General features: G+C 36.7%; 2 protein-coding genes across 4 annotated transcripts; both read left to right on the top strand.

The window, feature by feature from the left end:
* The first annotated feature begins 376 nt into the window (after nt 1–376).
* On the top strand, nt 377–2,414 carry LOC135648847 (uncharacterized). 2 transcript variants are annotated; one of them, XM_065166820.1, is made up of 5 exons: nt 377–838; nt 915–1,020; nt 1,115–1,196; nt 1,299–1,347; nt 1,467–2,372. In XM_065166820.1, exons 1-5 carry the CDS (start codon nt 527–529, stop codon nt 1,614–1,616), a joined length of 699 nt encoding a protein of 232 aa, XP_065022892.1. In that variant the 5' UTR covers nt 377–526; the 3' UTR covers nt 1,617–2,372. The 2 variants fall into 2 exon arrangements, with proteins under 2 accessions (XP_065022892.1, XP_065022893.1); XM_065166821.1 differs by lacking the exon at nt 377–838 and having other exon boundaries at nt 1,155–1,196; nt 1,467–2,414.
* Nucleotides 2,415–9,039: 6,625 nt separating this feature from the next.
* On the top strand, nt 9,040–11,448 carry LOC103998446 (fasciclin-like arabinogalactan protein 7). Of its 2 annotated transcripts, none has more exons than XM_009419924.3 (2): nt 9,040–9,301; nt 10,385–11,448. In XM_009419924.3, exon 2 carries the CDS (start codon nt 10,407–10,409, stop codon nt 11,166–11,168), a length of 762 nt encoding a protein of 253 aa, XP_009418199.2. In that variant the 5' UTR covers nt 9,040–9,301; nt 10,385–10,406; the 3' UTR covers nt 11,169–11,448. The 2 variants fall into 2 exon arrangements, with proteins under 2 accessions (XP_009418199.2, XP_018686942.2); XM_018831397.2 differs by lacking the exon at nt 9,040–9,301 and adding an exon at nt 9,308–9,460.
* The last annotated feature ends 4,529 nt before the right edge of the window (nt 11,449–15,977 follow it).

The following is a 15,977-nucleotide window of genomic DNA, read 5'->3' as shown; positions in this document are numbered from 1 at the left end:
TTGTTTGCTTCGTCTTGTGAAGTCTCTCGAGTTTGATTCCTTGCATCTGCCAGCTGCTTGTCTTAGCCCATGCGGTCTTGAATCCAAAAAAAAAAAAAGGCGATGAAAGATTGAAAGGAAGGAAGGAAGGAAAGAGAGAAAGAAATATTCTGAAATGAAGGTAAGAGAGAAAAGGTAACCAACCCCAAGTGCTAAGTAATGTGATCTTGGTTGATATTCACCACATATATAATAACCTAATCCTAACTAAATTTAGGATATCAAGAGAATGTGACCTTAGTTAATATTCACCACATATATAATAACCTAATCCTAACTAAATAAAGGTTATTAAGAAGATAATGATGCGAGCAAAGTTTTGCAGCAGATCCCTAGCTTTGTCATCACTGCATGATGCATTGCTTCGCATCATATTATCCCTTCCTTGTCCTCGGAATCTCACCGGCAATTCCATCGTCTCGACGTGTTTTAATACCCAAGCTTCCAGCCCTCCATCAGTGCTTCCCTCTTCATCCCTTGTCTCGAGATGATGCATGTCCATCCAACTTTAACCGCTTCCAGATTATGTGTTTCCGCCGTGCATCCCAAAGGCCTCTTACCTTGTTTACCGAAGAGGAACGGGTGCAGCAGGAAGCCTGGCAGGTCTCTAGTACTACCTGTAACTGCAGCCAAGTCCTCATCGGACATTGGAGGGATCAATCTTCGCCACCTTGAAAGGGCCATAAGACTGCATTCAGCTATCTCCAACAGAAGCATCAAGGAATTCGTAGAGCTGATCGGTGATGAATGCCGACATTGTTTTACGTCTCTTCCAGCTGACCCTTTGGAGCTAAGTAAGGTGAAACTTTACCTAACTCCATTTTACATGCCTGCGCCGATAACTCTTTGGTGAAGAATGAGTTGGTTTGTTGTAGAAAGCATTCCAAATGTTGCACTCTTTCATGGTGTACAACAGCGTGATGTTGGTGATCAAACCAACGGCGGACTATGGCGTTGATATTGGCATTAGATGGATCGCAAGTATGTTTACTAAAACCTTCAGTTTCCTGATATATATATATATATATATATATATATATATATTTGACATTCAAGTGAAACCTATGTCTTGCAGATTTTGCGAAGGATAATTTACCCATGGCCTTTGGTTGCAGCATCTCTACAATGCATGTATATGAGGGCATTGTGTTTTGGAGGTGACAGATATTAATGATGGATGAATTATCATTTGCATAGCTTCTTTTGCTTTGACAAACAAATCAGAAGACTTGATTATGAGTTCTAAATTTGTGTTGCAGGAATGCGAAAAACATCATTGACACATTGATCCAAATGCAAGTTGCAGAGGTGAGTTCTATAGCACATTCTTTCAGCATCATAAAAGTCACCAAAGAACATTAATATTGATTAACATCATCTGCTTTTTGTTTTTGTTTTTGTTTTTGTTTTTTTTTTAACTTTGTCAGAGGTTGGAGAAGATTCTTCTGCCCATCATTGATAAGCTCGTACCGGAGGGTCTCTTCGAAGGGAAGGAAAGGGTTGCCCTAATGTATTCCTTGCTTAGTCTACTAATCATGGTTGTTTCTGTTATCATCCTAAAGAACACATTGGTGTAACATGTCACTAGCTGCGTATACTGAAACCAAACGATGAAATTGTTTCTCGACTCCTCTTGTCCATAAAGAAGATGAGAACTCATGAAAGCGTGTTCAGCAGGAGTGCATCTCTTTCAAGATTACACTGAACATGGGCAACGATGACAACGTGATCTTCCAGCAAGTAATCTCGCAGAATGTTGTTTGATATTAAATGCTAAATTAGATGGAAATCTCCAACCAGAATCCCAAAAGCAGGGAAAAGGTAAACTTTGCAGCAGGTTAATGCTAGATGGTACTTGAGCAAAGTTCATTGTCAGGCCGACAGAACTTGTTTACCTGCGTATAATTCAAATGTTAGGTTGAAGCCATCTGTAACGTAAGCAACTGAAATATCGATTAAAATCAGCAGTAAAACAAGAACATAATCTTGACACAATACAAGAGATGCAGAGGAAGAACAGAGAACATAAAGAAGCAGCAGATGTAACCAGCAAGGCAAAGACCACAGAGCAATGTAGTAGGCATGACCTCGAAGTTTTACCTAATTATTGTGACCTCCAAGTTTGAAAGATGAAACATGGCCAGGATCAACGTTTCAACCTGTAAGACCACAAAGACTCACCAAATCAAAGTTTAATCCCTATGCATTTGGATGATCATTAAGGTGTTATGATGTGCAGTTTGTGTGCTACTTATCACTGGTTTAGACACGGATACTACATCGGGATTGTAAATTGACTTGACATCTTTGATATTGCATCACGTAAGAATTATCTACCGTACCGAGTCCTCAGAAGCTTTAATCGTTTCACATGCATGTCGCCATGATCATAAATGGCATTGATCAGAAGTGCAGCAAAAAGTCCTTTCATGTCGAACTGGGAAAGAACATAATACTATTCAGCTAATTGGAGAAAGAATTATCATCATCAAAGTGTTCAGCTGTTTCATTATTATAAATTATCCAGTGTATTTTGTTTTTGTCTAATAATACATTGCAAGAGTTATAATCTGGCCATAGTATGTATGTATGACAGCTCAAAGTAATGAATGACCCAGATATATTATTTAGGTTTTTTTTTTGGTTAAAAAAGAAAATATATTACTAAGAGTACAAAAGACGTTCGAAGCAATTGATTAAAAAGGCCAATCCCCTCGTCATTCGTTCGTTAACCGATTAATAACTTTGTTGTCTTATTATGAGGTTGAATCCTTACATGAGATTTTGTTGAAAGAAATTAATCATATTATAGATTATAATGGATTTGAGAGAAGTATGTAGTTGACGCAAGCTCGATATTGATGGCTCTAGCCATCGTGAGCAGGATGGTGGTATAGGTGATGAGGGGTTTGTTGTTGTTTTTTTTGTAGGATGCAGAAGTACTATTGATAGATCTATCTTGCAATAATAACAAAGCTATCGCAATTAGAGAAGGGCTTTTGGGAACAAGGAATAAAGGCATACAAAGAATCCACCTTGAATCGATGCAAAAAAAAAAAAAAAAAAGTCCAGTCATAATATTGAATACCAACACTAACGTACCTCAAGATATTATTGATAAGTTGAATTGTGATGATAATTAAGTGCACTTGAAATGAATGAATATAATGTCTTATTTATATATGTGGAAAGGGAGGATTTTTCAACTGTCAAATGAGATTTTCTCATGCAATTGAGAAAATCTTATCTGTTATCATGTGCCCGCAAGATTGAGCTCCTGCCAAAGATATCAATCTTAGATCGATATAACGAAAATAGTTTATGAGCAAGAGGCTTTATGAGTAAGTATGCTAGTTGATCAGTCGTATGTACGTGAGAGACATGTAGTTGATGTCTGACAACCTGATTAATGAGATAGACTACAATTTAAAAGGCTGTTGACCAAAAAGTTGGTGGCATAAATGCCTAATATAGAAGTGTGAGACTAGTTTCAACTATATGCCGATGCTTGCGTTCGACAAAACCAACTAATTAAGGAGTATGAGGGAGTGATTTGAGGTGTTGTATACCACAAGCTAAGAGGCAAGATGTGAGGGCTTGATGTTCGCTTCCACCATCAGAGTAGACTATTCTAATTGAAGATCGAAAGAAATTCTCGGCCAACTTTCTAAAGTTGGTAAATATTGTTGAAACTTTATATTTTTGGTAAAGAGGATAAAACCATGTATACTTAGTGAAATAATCAATAAAAATGATATTAAATTTGAACTTATCAAAAGAAGGGGTTGGGGCGAGCCCCAAACATCGGTATAAATAATTTTAAACGATTTATAACAAGATATGGAGGATATTTCAAAAGGTAGTCTACGACTTTTATTACTATGGTAAGCATCACAATGAGTTATAGTGCTACTAGTATTAAATGTAGGAAGAGAGTAATAAAAAAGTACTTTTTGCTAGATATAGAACGATGGGTGACCAAGACGTCGATGCCATACATCAATTGGAGCGACAATTGAAGAATGAGCAGTGGGCTGGGTTATTTGTGAAGCTGATGGCTGCTCATAAATATTATCTTTATTCTGGCCTTGAATTAATGATGCCCCCATGCTCAAATCCTTGACAAAAAAAAAATCAGGAAAGAATTTAATTGAGATATTATTTTGTTTGTAAAATTAAGAAACGGAAATAAGGTCGCATTTAATATGAGGTGCACACAAAACATCGTCAAAGTGTAAAGGTTATGGTAAGTGAATTAAGCATTATGGTACCAATATGAATAATGGGTATTCTGTAACCGTCACTAATGATGATATCTTCGTTTCCGCCATAATTATTGTGGATAGACAAGTTATGAAGATCGGAGTGTTGAATCTCGGATATTGATGATGAAATCAATTTATAATGTTATGATCTAATCTACGTTTTGAGTGACGTAGGATTATTTTCGATCAAGGAGAGACAAATTTATTGAAATAAGAGGAATCGGATGTTAGGCTGGAGTTGAACATGTTAAAAGATTGGACGTCGGGCCAAAGGATCGGTCGACATATCGGTAGAAAACTTCGTGCTATGAATTCGAGCATCGAGTCGAAGGATCGAACATTGCACTAAGGAGATCGAAAGTTGCGGGTGTCAATATGTCGATTGGGCAATACGCTGAAGGAGAGGATGATGCGCCGAAGGATCGGACGAAGCGCTGGAAGAACTAATGATATGTCGGACAATAGATGATTCATGCTTTGTAATAATTTTTCTAGATCGAGTTAGTTTATGTCGTAATTGGATTGGTTTAGAATGTAATTAAACTAACTCAATTAGGGACCAAATGGGCCCAAAGTAGGGCTATTTTAGGCCAAGATAAAGGCTCATTCAATGACCCAAAAGTTAGGTCCAAGTGGTGGCACCGCTAGTGGCTCAGTCTCTAAGACACAGTCTCCAAAACTATGTCAGGCGGTAGTACTGCTAAATTGAGCGATGGTACCTCCCAGTGTTAGGTGGTGGTACCGCCAGTTTGGACGGTAGTATTGCCTAAATACAGTCTCTCAAACTGTGTTAGGCAGTGGTACCACCCAGCATAGGCGGTGGTACCGCCAATATCCCGAAAATCGGGGATGAGACATTTTTAGACTCCAAGTTTGAATCCATTTGGGGCCTATAAATACTCCTCTCATCCCTAGTTAGACAACACAAGAACTAAAAACAAAAATAAAGAAAAATTCTGTTGCAATCTTGTGAGAGTTCTCCTCCTCTAGTCTAAGTGTTAATTTTTGTTTAAGAGATGAGTAAGTGGGGGTGTAAAGGTTCTCTCCTGAGCCTGTCAAAAGGAAAATAGAGTCGTAAGGGTAGTTAGTCTTCGCCCATTGAAGGAAGACCGTTAGTGGATGCCGGTAGCTTAGATGGAAGAGGAATCGGGAGTGGATGTTGGTCACGATGACCGAACCATTATAAAACTTGGTTTGCATTTACTTTAAGCTCTTTATCTTCATTGCAAACTGCTTTCTTTACTTATTCACTATGCTTTCATACACTTTCAAGTTAATATATTTCTGATATGGCTTTTCATCGTACGAAGTTTCAAATTCGATACTTTTAACGAAATCACTAATTCACCCCACAATGCTGACTTGATCCTAATAGTTGGTATCAGAGTAATGTTTTTCTCATTTGGTTTAACACTCAAGAGAAATGACTCTTTTCGGCTTTCAAGATGATTACTCTATCATTCGTCCTCCTATGTTCAATAAGACAGACTACACTTATTGGAAAACTCGGATGAGAGTTTTCTTGCTTTCATTGAACCTCGATTTACGGAATATCATTGAAAATAATTTTCAAAAGTCTTCTAATCTAATGAGCGAATGAAATAATTTGAATGAGAATTTTTTCTTTAAATGTGAAAGCTATGAATACTTTATTTTACGCCTTAGACAAAAATAAATTTAATCATGTTTTTATTTGTGAAATTGCGCATGACATTTGGCACACTCTTGAAATCACACTCAAAGGCACTAGTAAAATTAAAGATTCAAAAATTAATCTTTTGATACATGATTTTGAATTATTTTGTATGAAGCCAAGCGAAAGTATTGTTGACATGTACACTCGTTTTATGGATATCGTTAATAGTTTAAAAGCTCTTGGCAAATGTTCTTCGAATCTTGAACTTGTTAATAAAGTTTTACGATTTCTTTCTAAAAATTAAGATTCAAAAGTAACTATAATACAAAAGGTAAAAGACTTAAACAAGTTTCCACTTGAAGAACTTATTGGGTCTTTAATGACCTATGAAATGAGTTATTTGACACAAAATGAATATGAGAATTACCTTCCAAAGAATAAGAAGGACTTGATACTTCGAACAATAGAATACCACTTAAGTGATGATGATGATGATTTTGAACTTCTCACTATAAAATTTAAAAAGTTCATAAAACAACAATTAAAGAATAAAAATGAACTTTAAAAGGATAAAACAACTTGCTATAAATGCAATCGACCAGGGTACTTCAAAAGCGAATGTTCACAACGAAAGAAGATGACAATCAAGGCGATAATAGAGGATGAAACAAGTGCATCAAAATATGAGGATGTGAACCACACTTTGTTAGCTTTCGACAATGAGGTAAGTAACTTAACCAAAACTCCTTTACCTTATTTTGAAATTACTTGATGCTTTTCATAAGTTATTTTTAAATTAGTTGGTTAAAAAATTATTATAAAAAATATTATCATGCTTTTTTTTCTAATGATTTTAAATATATATATAAATAAAAATTTAAGCATGAAAATTGTATGTTAGCTCCTAGAACTAAGCATGAAAAGTTAGAAAGAAAAATGCATTACTATAATAAACAAAATGATGTTGATTGAAAATGTCTTATGTTCAATAAAATCAAGCTTGATGTTTTAATGATATAATGATGTAATGAAAATGTTAAAAAGTTTGGTATCATGATGATTTTATATTATACATGAGGATTTGAAGTAATGATTTAAAATCATTTGTTTTGAAATTATGTATTGTACTTTTTGATCTGGATGGTTTTTGTGATAAATCTTGCTCTTTCGGTTTTTAATAATGATACATGTTTTATTTGGGATTAAAAAAAATAAGGACTTGTTTGTATGAAATCAATCACATGAATTAAACAATTAAAAAGGGAATGAATTTTGAAAATCTTATCAATTTTTCAATAAGAAATTGATAAATTTATTTATGTCATTTTGAATATCTTAAAAGTGATTTTTGATGATTTGACAATTTGAATTTGGATGAGTTTCATCTAATCATGATTTTTATCTTGATTTCTCAATATTTATAACTTGAGATTTATTCTATATGAATCGAGATCTTTTATCCTCTATATTTCTTTTTTGCTATCTACTATCTAAATGAATTATGATTGGTATCATTGGTATGTTTCTTCTTATCGTTTACTAAAGAAGAAAATCTTTTAAATGAGTTATGATTTTTCAGAATTATAATTTTTTTGTTCATAATGAATTGAGATATATTATATATGAATCGAGATCTGTATTCTCTCATGACTCTTTTTGTTATAGAAATATCTTTATCTATATCATGATCTTGAATTCTCGATATTCAATACTTGAGATTTTTTTTGTGAATCAAGCTCTTTCATTTGATCTCTTATGTTTTTTTTTTTCTATTTGCAAAAGAAGAGATTTGTCAAAAATGACACGTCTTTTGGTATTCAAGAATTAATATTTCATTTTTGAAGATTGAAATATTGATACAAATTTATCTTTATTGTTTATCTTTGTCATGATATAAAAATTGATGTAAAGGAAAAAGAATTACAAAATTATATTCTTCTTTCTTTTTGACAATGACAAAGGGGAAGATAAAATTTACTAGCTTGCACGATTCAAGAAGTGCTATCTTGCACATCTCAAGAAAAACAAAACTTGCACATCTCAAAAGATATAAAATTTTGCTAACTAACTTTCATATATGAAAAACTTTCTCGCTTGCACATTTTCAAATGATGTGAAATTTGCTAGCTTATATATTGTAAAATAATGTAAAATTTATTAGCTTGCACTTCTCAAAAGAGAAGAAAGAATTTATTAACTTGTATATTTTAAAGCGATGAAAAATTTACTAAATCGTTAAGTTTATATATCTCTAAAACTTAATAGTTATATTTTTTTTTACGATAAAAAAGAAGAATGTATGATGATAATCATGCATGTTAACGTGATGTCCTCCCTCCTCGTGACAGCAAGGAGACCTGTGGCCGGCAAATAATGCATCAGGACAGGTGACAGATCCCTCACCGAGATATATAGATAGATAGTTAAGTGAGCTCGAGCCATCCCCACCGAGGCTTATAACAAATCGTACTAATAGTTTATATAGATAGATGTATACGTTATATCTATCTATCTATCTTTATTTCCCTGAAACCAAACGGTACTAATACTTTACTCGGATTAAAATTAGAATATCATGTCCCGGGGAGTGTGGCCACTGAGAGAGCACTCAGCAACCCGAATAACAATGTATATTGTACCATCCAATGACTGGCCTTTTGGTTTACCGAGGCAGCTACTGCAAAGCCTCCAATCGTTTCAGTGGCCCAAGTGCTGTGTTGAAAGGGCATGAGGCCACTCGGCAACTCCAAATAACTGCTGTTTTTATTTCTTTGGAGCTTGTCAACACGTTCAAAGGAATTACTCCTATTCTCTACACCCTATAGAATTATTTTCATGACATCTCTTGTTGTTTGACATTATTTTGTAAGTCATTCCTGACCAATTTTGGAAGATCTTATATCTCCATATTTTTTTTCTTTCTTTCTGCCACATATGTTTTGTATTATAGTGTTTGTAACTCAGTGTCAAGTTAATAGAATCTCCTAAAAATAAAATAAAATAAAATAAAGCACTGTACCTTGTTATTCTCATGAGATAACACATTGCAGTGAGTTCCCCTTCTCTCTTTCTCTCTCTCTCTCTCTCTCTCTCTCTGTCTCTCGTGGGACATTTGGAGTCAGGACTTTGGGTAGAGTGCAAGGTGGACAAGGTTTCTTCTTGAATGGAAGAGAGGGCATTTGGTCGGAGGGAGGTCAGGTTGCTTGGGTGGAGCAAGTCTCTCTTCGTTTGGTCTGCATGTTGCCGTCTCTTTAGCCCCCACCTCACCACCTGCCACAACAGTTTCACGTGCCTGACTTTATATCGGACTGCCCTCACGAGATAGTGCATCTCCTGGGCACATCGGCGTTCCTCTGGTTCGGTCAGTTCTTCAAACTCTCCTCCTCGCTGCATTTACTTTTCTTATTCTCATGTTGGTTTAAAGAGTAGTAGTGCCTGTTGTAAATATAGGCAGGAATATGTCTAGGGGGGCTTTCTGGTGGTGTTGATCTTCCTATTTTCAGTTCTTCATAGTCTCCTTGTAAGATTCTTCCTATTTTCCATTGTCCTGGATCTTGTGTGGGGATTCCCTCCCTTGTTTTCACGTACCTAGACTTTTTTTGTTTTTGGGTCTTACTGCATCATGTTCCACAGTCAAAATTTGTAGTTGAAGCTTTGTGATTTCCTTGTGAATGGAAATAAATCTGGGGTTGGAATGCTTTTAGATCTTCTTTTGTGCTCCTGGTTGGATTGGGTCTAGTGTTGCCTCTCGTTTTCCTGGTTTTCCGACTATGGGATTTGGAATAATGTGATGGTTTCAATTATCTTTGTATCTTCTAGTCTATAATTCACCCTAGCATTATTTATTTGTTTATAATGGCCAAAAGAAGGATGTTTATGTTGCTTTCGTGTGCTTGGCTTATGGGATGCAGAAGATATTTTTGGTTGACGCAGTCAGTCTGTTCTTGTTACTTCATCACCGTACATAGTTCTCTAGCTTTTATGGATCGGATTAATTCACTTTGTGGGCTTGCTGTTCCTGTGTGACTCCATGTATCATTTTGCTTTGCTTCCCCCTTTGGAATGTGAATGATATACAAAGCCATTACATTGTCGTTGGTTTCACCAATCGATGGCTGCTTTTATCGATCTAATTTTCAATGGATTTCATGTTTTATGTGTTCTTTGAGTTTAGAATGTTTTCTACTGAAAAGACAGCTTTAGCAGTACAACCTGCTTTTTCGGTTGGTTATTTAGTATAATATCTATCATCTACTGCATGGAATAACAGTACCACCATGCTGATTAGATTAATATATAGAAAAGCTTTGTTCTCACAAGATAGATAGATAGATAGATAGATAGAGATTATGCTGTGATCCAGTATCATATAATTAAAAGTGGAATTTGTCTACATATGTTTGCTTATTCTGATCACACTTCTTGCACATCGATATTATTACAGGAAGTGAAGAAAATTTAGATAAATGGGTCCTGTTGCGATCTTTTGTGCCAGTATTCTACTAGCTCTGTCGATGCCTTCTCCTACGAGCGCACAAACTCCACCAGCTCCATTCCTACCTCCATCTCCATCACCTGCCCCACATTTTGTGAACCTCACTGATCTACTCTCGGTTGCTGGCCCTTTCAACACATTCCTCGACTATCTCCTGCAAACCCAAGTCATCGACACGTTTCAGAACCAAGTTAACAACACCAAACAAGGCATCACTGTCTTTGTACCGAAAGATTCGGCTTTTGCATCGCTTAAAAAGTCTGACCTTGACAATCTTACTCGAGACCAACTCAAGACCCTCTTCCTCTACCATGCTTTCCCCAAGTACTACTCGCTATCTGATTTCAAAAACCTGAGCAATTCGAACCCTGTCAGCACGTTCGCCGGTGGGCAGTATACTCTGAATGTCACCGATGCATCTGGGCTTATTCACATTGTTTCGAATTGGGCAAACCCGAAGATAACCAGCAGCGTCTACTCCACAGCTCCCGTGGCAGTTTATGAGATCGATCGTGTTTTACTTCCATCGGCAATCTTCAGCACCGAACCAGCTCTAGCACCAGCTCCTGAGACCAAAACACCGTCAGACCTGGCTCCAGCCCAAAGCGGAATTGCTTCTGCGCCCAAATCTGCAGAGTCATCGACCGGTGATGCTACTTCAGACACCACCGCGTTTCGTCTCTTGGATTGCATGCTCTTGATTCTTTCTGCTACTCTGATGCTTATCATGTGAGGCGATTTGCTCTCGAGGAAGGAAGTACTTCGATGTACGACGCTCAGCACATTCACAGCCTTGGCTTTCTTTTGGTTCGTTTGTGATCATTCTTTTAGTGGAGCAGATATTATGTTTAGATGGAGTTTGAGAAATGCATCGTGCTGAGTTTTTTTTTTGGTTATTTCATTTAGTGAGTGGTATGGAGGATATTGTGATGCTTTACTTAATTTTCTGAGATGATATGTTTTGAGCTTTGCCTGCACATAAATATAAAGCCACAAGTTTTATTCGTCTCCAAGACATTGTTGGAAGCTTACATCCGAAGTATGATATGGCCAATGTCTTTGGGTCACCGCCAAGTTATATTAGTATCAGCCTTATAATTTAGAATAATAGCTTTACATCTATGATTGTGGCTTCTCTACTATGATTGTGCATGATCAAAGCCTATGGAAAATGTTGAATCCATTCTTTGTCATCATGATGCATGCCACTTGCGTCGGAGGAGTAGCCACGAAGGTGATAACCAAAAGGGTGTCGAAGCATGCGAACCAAGAAAGACTGTAAAGATTTTTTAGCAATGCTTTTTCTGTGTGTGGATTGAGGGCATAATTGATCCATGTGAAGTGGCGAATGTTCCTTGAATACAGACCGATTTCCCTTTTTTTTCTATTAAAAATCTAAGCACTCCTAAGAAGGGTCAGGCAGACACACCCCATTGTTGTCCTCTTCAGCAGACACCCCATTGTTTTCCTCGATTGAAAGAACATAAGAAGGGTCAGGCAGCTGGCTAGTGGTTTTTCTAAAGGGAACCATTGATCTATTGACATCATAAGGGTATCCCCATGGCTGCCATGTTTGTGCACAGAGATAAACAATGCAACTTGTGAGCTGGAAAGGAAGAAGAATTGCAGGCGAAGAAGTGTAGTAAAGCTTGACAACAAGTCGCCAATTGGAACAGCACACACATATCTCTGGTTATATTCAAGATTTCGATTTGTCTCTCTCTCTCTCTCTCTCCTCTTTTTTTATATTTATCAAGCACTGTTCACCTGTTCATCAAATAGGTATATGTATGCCACTCAAAGTTCATAAAGTTACAGTCGAAGGAATGTTTTTATTGTGCAGCGTTTGATAAGTAAAAGTTTCTTCTTCCTCTTACTTTATATATATATATATATATATATATATATATATATATATATATATATATATATATATATATATATATATATATATATATATATATATATATATATATATATTAGAATTTTTTAACTTTGGTATCAGAAGGTTTGTTAAGAGACGCTTGTGGATATTCACCGTTAGAGTTGTTGGGCTGATATCCCATATTCAGCCCATGTGGGCTAGGGCAGCCTACATCCCCTCTTAACCTAACCCTAATTAAGATTAGGGGGTGTGGTGATTGCATTTTAGAAGCAGAAAAATGTTATAAAAAGGCAGCAACGAGGCATATCTTGAGGGCCACGGGATTCCAAAGAGAAGAAGGAGAACAAGGCAAAAAAGGAAGAAAAAGAAAGGGAAGAATTCAAGGACAACGTAGAAAGACTGTTCTCAATCATCTAGCAGTGTTCTCATCTCAAGTTAGATCAAATTTACAGTAGACTCTTGCTGTGATTACTTGGGGAGGTTTTAGATATTGTGGGCAGTGACGTGATCCTTGTATCCCAGTTATTCTTTTGTGGTTGTTGCTAGGGTTTAGGGCAAGAGATTGAGATTTGTATATTCATTATTCATTATTCTCATAGTAGACTCTTGCTGTGATTACTTGGGGAGGTTTTAGATATTGTGGGCAGTGACGTGATCCTTGTATCCTAGTTATTCTCTTGTGGTTGTTGCTAGGGTTTAGGGCAAGAGATTGAGATTTGTATATTCATTATTCTCATAGTGGATTATCTTTAGTTTGCCCCATGGTTTTTACCCTTCACATTGAAGGGGTTTTCCACATATATCTTGGTATTCTATTTGATTGTGTTTCTATTTAATTCTGCTGCGTATTATGGTATTCTAGTATTTGTTCATATACAAAGGTTATTCCTCTTTATATCCCCATCAACTGGTATCAGAGCGAGGTTTTGGTGATTTAATTTTTTATATTTGAATATGGAAGCCAGTAATAATTCTCGCATGATTAGTTTGAATGGAAATAATTGGATGATATGGAAACCAAGAATAGAAGATCTCTTACATTGCAAAGATTTGTGTGGACCTTTGCAGGGGGATAGTGCAAAGCCTACAACTATGACAGATGATGAGTGGAAGAGGTTAGATCGAAAAACAATTTGGTTTATTAGATAGTGGCTTGATGATAGTGTCTTTCACCATGTTTCTACTGAAATTTCTGCATATTCTCTTTGGAAAAAATTGGAAAGTCTCTATGAAAGAAAAACAGTTGGCAACAAAGCTTTTTTAATCAGAAAACTTGTGAACCTAAAATATAGATAGGGTGCTTCTATTGCTGAGAATTTGAATGAAATGCAGAGTATTACTAACCAGTTATCCTCTATGAAAATATCTCTTGATAATGAGTTGCAGGCATTGTTACTTCTCAGTTCATTACCAGAAAGTTGGGAGACACTGGTGGTTTCCCTTAGTAATTCTGCGCCAGATGGTATTATCACTATGAGTCAAGTAACAAGCAGTTTGTTGAATGAGGAGTTGAGAAGAAAGAGTTCAGCAACATCTCAGAATGATTCACAGGCACTTATCTCAGAGAACAGAGGAAGGTCAAAGTCTAGAAGTAGTTCACGTATGGGTAGGAGCAAGTCAAGATCAAGAAAAGATATTGTTTGCTATAACTGTGGTGAGAAAGGACATTACAAGAACCAATGTAAGCAACCTAAGAAGAACAAGAAAAAAGGAAAAGAAGTGGAGTCTACAGAGTCAAAGGATAATACTACAGCTATAGTGCAGGGTGGTGATTATTTGATTTTGTCTCTTTCTGATGATATTTTTTCTTATGTGTGTCAGGATCTTGAGTGGGTGATTGACACATGTGCTTCTTATCATGCTACACCACGGAGGGAGTTTTTTGCTACATACAGGTCTGAAAACTTTGGTGTTGTCAAGATGGGCAACTATGGCACAGCAGACATCATTGGCATCGGTGATATCCATTTAAAGACCAACCTTGGCTGCAAGTTGGTGCTTAAGGATGTGAGGCATGTGATTGACTTGAGGCTGAATTTAATTTTAGTTGGAAGACTAGATGATGAAGGCTATAAAAGCAGATTTCACAGAGGGCAATGGAAGCTCAGTAAGGGTTCTCTTGTTATAGCTAGTGGAAAGAAATGTTATACTTTGTACAGGTTGTAGGCTAAAGCTTATGGTGAGCAGTTAAATGCTACAGAGAAAGACTTCAGTATAGAGTTGTGGCATAGGCGATTGGGACACATGAGCGAGAAGGGGCTGCAAGTTCTTTCCAAGAGAGAGGTATTGCTAGATCTCAGAGGTATACATCTGAACCCTTGTATTGATTGTTTGGCTGGTAAACAACATAGAGTTTCATTTGCTAGTGTTGCTTTATTTAGAAAAATGCATGCCTTAGACCGTGTTTATAAAGATGTATGTGGTCCTTTGAGGACAAAAACTCTTGGTGGATCTGTTGATGTTCTTGGTATAAGTGGTGCACTTTATTTTGTCACTTTTATAGATGATTTTTTCAGGAAAGTTTGGGCCTATGCTTTGAAGACCAAAGATCAGGTTATTAATGTCTTCAAAGAGTTTCATGCTAGGGTTGAAAGAGAGACAGAAAGGAAATTGAAATGCATAAGATCAGATAATGGTGGTGAGTATACAGGATTGTTTAATGACTATTGCAGGTCACATGGGATCCAACATGAGATGACAGTTCCTAGTACACCTCAGCATAATGCAATTGCAGAGAGGATGAATCGCACCATCATGAAAAAAATTAGATGTATGCTTTCACAGGCCAAGCTACCCAAAAGGTTTTGGGATGAGGCTTTGAGGACTGCAGTTGATGTGATCAACTTATCACCATGTACAGCCCAAGATGGTGATGTTGCAGAGCATGTATGGTCAGAGAAAGATGTTTCCTATAGGCATTTGAGAGTATTTGGTTGTTGCGCATTTGCACATATTCCAGACAATGAGAGGTCCAAGCTGGATGGTAAGTCTAAAGAATGTATTTTTCTTGGTTACTCACATGATCATTTTGGTTACAAGCTTTGGGATCCAGAAAAGCAGAAGGTATTCAGAAGCAGAGATATTGTCTTCTTTGAGGATCAAACCTTTGAAGATTTGAAGAAGAAGACATAGGCCAAGACTTCTGCAGAAGGATTAGCAGATTGTGACCCAGTTATTCCTCCAGTACATCATGGTGATGGGGGAGATGTGCAGAAAGATAGTGTAGAGCCTGATGTTGATCTACCTGCAGGACATGTTGAGCAAGAAGAAGTAGGAGAGCAAGTTCCAACATAACCTTAGTTGAGAAGATCTTCTAGACAACGTCAACCTTCCAGAAGATACTCTACAGATGAGTATGTGATGCTTACTGATGCAGGTGAACCAGAGAGTTACCAGGAAACAGTTGAAAGTGAGCAGAAAGAGAAGTGGTTAGTTGCTATGTAGGAAGAGATGGATGCTCTTTAGAAGAACTACACTTATAATTTGGTGTTGCTACCAAATGAAATGAAGGCCTTGAAGAACAAGTGGGTTTTTAGGTTGAAGACTCAAGAATATTGTTCTCAACCAAAGTACAAAGCTAGATTGGTTGTGAAAGGCTTTGGTCAAAAGAAAGGTATTGACTTTGAAGAGATTTTCTCTCCTATTGTTAAAATGTCT

The sequence above is a fragment of the Musa acuminata genome, chromosome BXJ3-9, assembly GCF_036884655.1.
Source record: "Musa acuminata AAA Group cultivar baxijiao chromosome BXJ3-9, Cavendish_Baxijiao_AAA, whole genome shotgun sequence".
NCBI lineage: Eukaryota > Viridiplantae > Streptophyta > Magnoliopsida > Zingiberales > Musaceae > Musa > Musa acuminata.
The sequence above is the reverse complement of the archived record's forward strand: the minus strand, read 5'-3'. Positions and strand labels throughout refer to the sequence as shown.